This window comes from Peromyscus californicus, unplaced genomic scaffold (genome assembly GCF_007827085.1).
Source record: "Peromyscus californicus insignis strain IS unplaced genomic scaffold, ASM782708v3 Scaffold_20__1_contigs__length_68692818, whole genome shotgun sequence".
Lineage (NCBI taxonomy): Eukaryota > Metazoa > Chordata > Mammalia > Rodentia > Cricetidae > Peromyscus > Peromyscus californicus.
The window spans coordinates 44,077,893-44,085,005 of NW_026294503.1; the positions used below are offsets into that span (position 1 = coordinate 44,077,893).

At 58.6% G+C, this 7,113-nt stretch overlaps 1 protein-coding gene across 1 annotated transcript; it reads right to left on the reverse strand.

Moving 5' to 3' along the window:
- Positions 1-83: 83 nt before the first annotated feature.
- Positions 84-6,522, reverse strand: Slc16a8 (solute carrier family 16 member 8). Its single transcript, XM_052748349.1, has 4 exons — positions 5,822-6,522; positions 5,081-5,224; positions 4,080-4,862; positions 84-2,314 (listed from the first exon to the last, which is right to left on the reverse strand). Exons 1-4 carry the CDS (start codon positions 6,033-6,035, stop codon positions 1,995-1,997), a joined length of 1,461 nt encoding a protein of 486 aa, XP_052604309.1. The 5' UTR covers positions 6,036-6,522; the 3' UTR covers positions 84-1,994.
- Between the last annotated feature and the right edge of the window lie 591 nt (positions 6,523-7,113).

Consider the following 7,113-nt stretch of genomic DNA (forward strand, 5'->3'; position numbering starts at 1 on the left):
TGGCTCAGACCCTCCTCTGCAACTAGATCTCAACTGCTTCCTGGGTCGTGAGGGAGGGTGGGACAAAGGCTTAGGCAGTTCTCTCTCTGTCCATTACTCATCTCACAGCACCTGCAGGAGCGGTTTTCTCCCATAGCCTCTGGGGTGAGAGGCCCAGGGTGGCATCTTGCTCAGGACCACACATGGGAACAGTGGGCGCTGAGCTTGCCACCTGCTCCCACTGCTTCTGGCATCAGTGGGCATTCTCCCTTCAACGCTTCAGTGTTCTGGTTGTGAAGTAAACCGTTGTTTGGGCAAGGGGGCAGAAGAGACACTGGTCGGGTTGATGCACGGCTAGGAAGACTACTCCAGGAACGCTGTTCAGTTCAGGGCCAAGGGGGCGCTAGGGAGGCGCTGCCACCCGTAGGCAGTAGTCTGCCTGCTGCCTTGCTGGGCTGGGTGTGGTACACACCTGCAAAGCTTTTACTCTGAACGCCCTTGAGGACGGGATATGGCCATCTGGAGAGCAGAACAGGCAAGGAGTGTGCAAGGTGGCAGGCAGGGTCCAAACTGGAAAAACACTTTGGCTTGGTAGCTTTGAGCTCTGCTGTCCTGGAAACTCAGGTGGGATTCTCAGGCTGTATCTGGAGTTGGAGGGAGATAGCCTGTCACCATCCATCCACATGGGGCCCAACAGAGGTGTCTGGCCATACTGCATCTCTGAAGAGACATCCAGTTTTGATGATCAAGGGCACAGATCAAAACCTACAGCTTGAAGCCGGGCACGTCTTTAATCCTAGTACTCGAGAGGTAGAAGCAGGTGGATCTCTGTGAGTTCAAGGCCAGCCTGGTCTACAGAGTTCCAGGACAGCCAGGGCTACATAGAGAAACCCATCTCAAACAAAACAAACAAAAAAACTACAGCTCGGAACCCAATAATGGCCTCTGTAACCCTGGGCTGATTTCTGTCGTCCTCATGCATGTTGCCCCGTCTGAAGTGTGGATAAATTCTACTTCATTGGGTTCTTAGGAGAATCAATACACCAACATTCATGAAGGGCTTAGACTACTGCCTGGCCAAGTAAGCACTCTTAGGTAAATGCTTAGATAAAATACTGTCCCATCGGGAGTCTGGGAGGCATACATGAATGTAAGTCAACCGAGCATTGCCTGGGTTCCTAAAACCTTGGATGGAAAATGAGGCCCAGCTTGGACCAGTAGGTGAGAAGGGGCCATTTGTGGGAGGGACTCTGCTGAGATCTAGCTAGAGTTGGGAGTGAGACAAGCAGGTCCTCACAGGTCAGAGTGCAAGCGTTGGGTGTAGGACATGGGCAGTCCTGGCACTTGGGTGGCTAAGATAGAATCTTTGGTTGAGAGAGGTCATGGCCCACAAATCCCTGTGGTAGAGAGCAGGTGCCCACGGAGCCACACCAGTGTCCTCAGGAACAGTGTTCCGACCAAAAGTGATGGGTCACTAGAATGTACCCTCTAGGGGGTGGCAACTAAGGGCAGTGAGGACATGCACACCTCGAGGGCCTCTGAGGTTTTGCTGCTGACCACCTGGCTCCCATGCTCTCTGGAACTGAAGCCTACACACAAAGAAGACCCAGGATAGGTCTCTGCTCCCGACTCTGACCTTGGACCCTGTGCTACTATGCAGATGGCGGCCAAATGTGCTTCAGCACACAGCATCCCCACCGGCCCCCAGTGTCTAGCCGGGATTCCCCCCACCATTCCTGCTGAGCTCCAATGGCTCAGGGGACTTCATGGGGACCCTTCTGACTCTTCTTGGCCCTCCCCAGCTCAGGTAGCCCAAGCCCTGGCAGAGGTACAGGAGCAGAATATGTCTTTCGGTAGGCTTTTATCAGCTTGTGCTCATCAGTTCACAACAGCTTCACTGGGAACAGGGCCTGGCCAATGGGGTACCCAAGGGATCACCCCAGGCTGCCTCCCCATGTACCAGGCCCTCAGAGGGGAAGCCATGTTTTCATGCCTGCTGGCCACTTGCCTGATGTCTACACAGACTCATGACCCAGCCCAGGCCCTGCCTCCACCTCTGGTTCTGGTCCTGGGGACCCAGCCCGGGGTCTCAGCACTTCCAGAGTCTCAAGACTGCCGGGCTCCTCGGTGCTGGCAGGCATTGGCTCAGAGTCCCTCTCAGCCTCCACATCCTCAGCGTCACTGGCTCCTCCTGCAGCAGCTGGGCCTGAGGGGGCATCCTTACTGCGCAGACAGCAGTAGGTGGCGACTGCCATGAAGACTCCGGCCAAGGCCACCTCAGAGCCAGCAAGGTAGAAGATGATCTCGTAGTTCTTCAGGGCATCCACCAGGCGGCCTGGGGGTGGGGTGGGTGTCACAACCTGTCAGGGTCCCCTCTACATTAATTAGAAGGGGCTTACTGGTGACACATGTTCTGTCTTTGTTTCTGTTTATAAATGCAAAACTCCACATGGACCCTTGCTTTTGAGACCCCAGATGTCACTTCCCTTCCCTGAACCTCAATCTAATGCTTCTGAGGACACAGTGTTTTTATAGTGTACAGGGTCCTCCCTCCACATCAGTGCAAGCCCACTTGTGGGTGTTAGGGTGGCAGTGGGGCTGGACCCAGCTCAGGGGGCTAGGACTGAGGATTCCCCAACTCTTTCTACATAATCTGGTCTATATGGATTTGGCTCAGCATCCTCATCAGGAGCTACAAGCCATCCAAACCGAGCTGGTGAGGTGCCTCAGCACAGGCTGGGGAGTGGGGCTCTGCCTGTGCTCCAGGAAAGAGGGCTCATTTCCTTCCATTGCCCAGGTTCCTTTCCTGGGCACAGTATTTCCATGTGTGGGGAAATCTCTAGTTGTATTGTGGGCGACTGAAACCAGGGCGTCACACATGCTAAGTATGTGATCTGCCACAGTTACATCCCAGTCCCCACTGCGCTTTCTTCCATGGGCTTCACTCTAGAGTATTCCCATGTCCACACCAGGCTGTGGCCTTCAGGAAGTTTCCTGATGACCATAACTTCACTCTATCTAAATGTCTCAGTCCTTTCCCGACCAGCCAGTCCTGTCTCTGGCCATACTCAGCTTTGGAGTGCCCTTCACTTTCTCACTGGACCTGCCTTCTTTCCCTATTAGATCCATCCAGCAGCAGGTGGTCCCTGGGCTTCCAGGTGGGCCAGCTTTGAGGCTTTTTGGGTGGCAGGCTTGAGAGAGGGTACCCACACACTGGCTCGGGGGTTTTGCCTTTCTTATTGGGTTAAGCAGGCAGACAGCTTGCTCAGAACACTCTGCCATCTGGCTGGCTCAGAAGGAAAGGTGGTAGCTTACTCCATCTCTGCGGCAGCCTGGGCTTCCATCAAAGCTTCCTCCTGCTATTCATTCCTGAAGCCCGACTATGGCCTCTCTCACTTAAGATTGGCTGGCTCCCTGATGCCTCAGGATAATCAGACAACTCAGGAAGATCTTGGTGTCCCCATCTCCGCCTTTCCGATCTTAGCTCAGGCCTCACTTGTAAGGTGACACTTTCCCAAGCAACCCCCAGCCCTTCACACTGTGCCGGCACCTGCAGAGCTATGCCAGGATGAGCAAAGGACCTAGCAGTCTGCGGGGGGGGGGGGGGGGGGGTCACCAGCACCTCTCCTCTCCAGCTGTCATCTGGGCACCCCTTCTCTGCTCCTAGCCAGGACTGGTCCCCTGTTCTGCCTTACCGGCTGGGGACTGAAGCATCCACACACATTTGGTCCAGGTTAGCTCTCCGCAGGGGCAGATCCGGGCCCACAACTCAGGCTAAGATTCTGGATCTAACCCCCTCCCGGGCCCTACCCCTCATGCACAAAGCCTTCATGCTAACTGCTTGAGAAGGCCGACATGCCCAAGACGGCTGGCTAGACGGCTATTAGTTGTGTGTATTTCTTCTTGAGACTGACCTCTAGCTTTTACATCCTCATCCCCCGGGGTGGTCCCTGATTGGGGGAGGAGCTACCTGGCCATAGAGGGAGTCCACCAACCAGGCTTTTCAGCAAGGGGACCTGCCTTCCCCTCATCCCTGGAAGTTCTATCTAAAGGGTTTCCCTTACATTATCAGGCTTAGCCACCCTTCCTACGGTGCGCACCGGCAGAGGGCGGTCCAATGAGCACAGCCACGGCCTCCACGAGCAGTACCAGGCCCAGCGCACTGGGAAAGCGGGGCGCACCCACGGTCGCCATGAGCACCTCGAACTGCAGCGCGCCCACCATGCCGTAGGAGAGGCCGAAGGCGATGCAGAAAGCCACGAGGGTGCCGTAGGTGCGCGCACGCGCGCTGATCAGGTCCGTGAGCCCGTTGGCCAGCAGGGCCAGGCTGAAGAGGTAGGGGACGTGGGGTCGCAGGCGCGCCAGACCCGCCAGGGCACCGCACGCCGGCCGCGCCACGATGTCCACGAAACCCACGATGGACAACAAGAAGGCGGCCTCGGCGTCAGGCACGCCCGCGTCCTTGGCGTAGTTCACCAGCAGGATGGCGGGCACGAAGAGCCCAAGCGCCATCAGGAACTTGGTGACCACGTAGACCACGAAGGCGCGGTCGGTGCACACCGCCACGTCCAGCAGGCGGCGGCGAGCCCGGCCATCGGAGGGCGCACGGTCCTCGGCGGGGTCTGGGCGCGGTGGGGGCGGGGGCCCTGGTGGCGGCCGCATGACGGCCCCGCAGGCACAGCAGTGCAGCAGGAGGCCACCGAACAGCAGGAAGCCGCCGCGCCAGCCGAAACGCTCCCCCAGCAGCTGGCCGAGCGGCGACAGCGTGGACAGGAACACCGGGCTGCCCGCCGCTGCCAGCCCGTTGGCCAGGGGCCGGCGCCGCTCGAAGTAGAGTCCCAGCATGATGAGCGACGGCTGGAAGTTGAGGGCCAGGCCCAGGCCTGCGGGCGAGGCGACGCGGCTGGCTGGGGTGTCCCCTCTGGCCCCAGCAGCTGGGCCAGGCTGGGCCGGGACCCGGAGGGTAAGCCCGACCCCGGGATGCTGAGCCAGATGACTCGAGGGCCGCCCCTTTGGGGGAAACTGGGAACTGAGAGACTTGCAGTAGGGACTCCCGACCCGCACCCACGTCCCTGCGGGGGAGAGACATGGGTGCCCTCACCTGTGAGCACCCCAGCTGTCAGGTACAGCTCCAGGAGGCGTGAGGCAAAGGAAGCCAGGATCATGCCGGCGGATGCCAGGAGCCCACCAGCCAGCATCACCCGGCGACAGCCAAAGCGCGTCACGAGGATGCTGGACAAGGGGCCTGTGGGCAGAGCAGGGTCACTGTCGAGGTTAGACCAATCTCCCCTCCAGAAAATGCGCCAAGCCTTGTACCTCTGAGGTCTGAAGGACCTTGAAGGGGTATTTACTCCCCACTCCGGCCTCTTCAGAGACTAAAGAGGGCAGGCAGTGTCTGGTTGAGGTGTAGTCACACAGCTTGACTGGGCAGACAAGGTGGAGTAGGGGGAGCGTGGCCACCCATCCCTAACCCTCTCGAGAACCCAGAACCAAAGTAGGAAGGATGGCCTCCACTCTTCATCTCTGCGTCCCACCAGACTGCCATCCTCCTGAAGGTTCCCACCCTCTCAAAACTCCAGCATTAGGGCTGTGGGGAGCTGGAATGCTTCTCCAGGTTAATGAAGCCCAGTGTGGGATTGTTGACAGGAATGAACCCAATCCCTGCAGGTCAGCAGTAGGAGCAGGTTTCCATTTCGATCTATGTGTCCTACCCACTCTTTCCTAGGGGGGTGGGGGGGTGGGGGTGGGGGATGGGGGTGGGGGGGTGGGGCGGGGCTTCTTTGGGCTCTAGATCCCCAACCCCAGATGCTGGACCCCAGGAGGCTCTGGGGGGAGTGCTGACCCGTGCCGTAGAGCATGGCCAGCATGATGGAGGACACCCAGGCTGTGTCGCTGTAACCTGCACCGAAGTCCTGCTTGAGCTCTCGGAAGAAGACGCTCACGGCCTTGGGGAAGCCATAGGCGAAGCCAGTGATCACGAAGCAGGCGCCCAGCACCACCCAGCCCCAGCCACCATCTGGGGGACCTGCACCCCGTCGCGGGCTGCCAGCGCCCATCGCCTCTACCTTTGCTGGGGAAGAGGGGGACAAAAGGCAGTGCTGTAGAGGAGTCAATTGAGACCTACAAGGAGAAACAGCCCCAGGCCGCCCACTGAGCCCTTTCAGGTTTATAAAGCCAGCAAGGTAGGGAGGTCACCCAAGTCCTGCCACCTTCCTGCAAAGGCCTGGGAAGGGTGAATGGAGACTTGACTTCAAGGATTCCTCACTAGGGCTCCTCTCCTCCTGGGACCTAGGGGAAGGGGTACAGTGAGTGCCAGTGCCCAGCAGCCACTGTGGACCCAGAGGGTGTGTGTGTGTGTGTGTGTGTGTGTGTGTGTGTGTGTGTGTGCGCGCGCGCGCGTGCGCACAGGGGAACTGTCAGTGTCCGCCATGAATACATGCAGGTTTGTGGGCAAATGGGCCAGTCACCCAGTGGGCCAGATGCCAGCTGCAGTGACCCTGCACCTTGTTCCTAACTTTTCTCAGTGACCAGGAATAAACTCATGATGAAAACCACAGGGGATCCTGGCCCCGTCTCAGCAGCCTTTGGTCCAGCTTGCGCCAGTTCTGGAAGGAGTGTGCCCTGTAACTTTGACAACCCTCCTCTCCAGTTCCCCCCCCCCCCCAGCAGGATGTACATCAGTACACCCACTGGAAACCTTGGGGAGGAAGGAGAGGTCTGGACCTCATGGGGAGGTGGTGACCTTGGAAGGGCCTCTGGAAGAGAGACCCGAACCCCAGCAGTTCATAACCTAGGCCCTCCATCCCTAGGCAGGGGTTCCAAAGTCCTACTGCACCCTCCAAAGAAGAGGAGGGTGGGAAGCCCTAAAGGCCCTGGGCTCTCCCTCCAGGACCTCTTCCCGGGCACACCTGGGACTCTGCCCTCCCCGGGTTCCAGGTTCTGACTTTCCTTGCCTGCTCGCCCCCACACCCAGCATGACTATGAACACAGGGACAAGAAGCTGGCCCCTGGCGGCCCTCACCACACACTCACCTGGACCTGACTCTGGATTTAGGGTCCAGCCTCACATCTCCTGAGGCCTGCAGGGAGAGGCTGCCTCCAGCTAGGAGAGGCTGGCAGATACCAACAGTCTTA

Coding starts and splice junctions, on each gene's coding strand:
- Slc16a8 (XM_052748349.1), bottom strand. CDS start 6,035: ATGGGCGCTGGCAGCCCGCGACGGGGTGCAGGTCCCCCAGATGGTGGC. Junction 5,225..5,821: donor GGCCATGCTCTACGGCACGG/GTCAGCACTCCC, acceptor CTCTGCCCACAG/GCCCCTTGTCCAGCATCCTC. Junction 4,863..5,080: donor GACAGCTGGGGTGCTCACAG/GTGAGGGCACCC, acceptor CCTCGCCCGCAG/GCCTGGGCCTGGCCCTCAAC.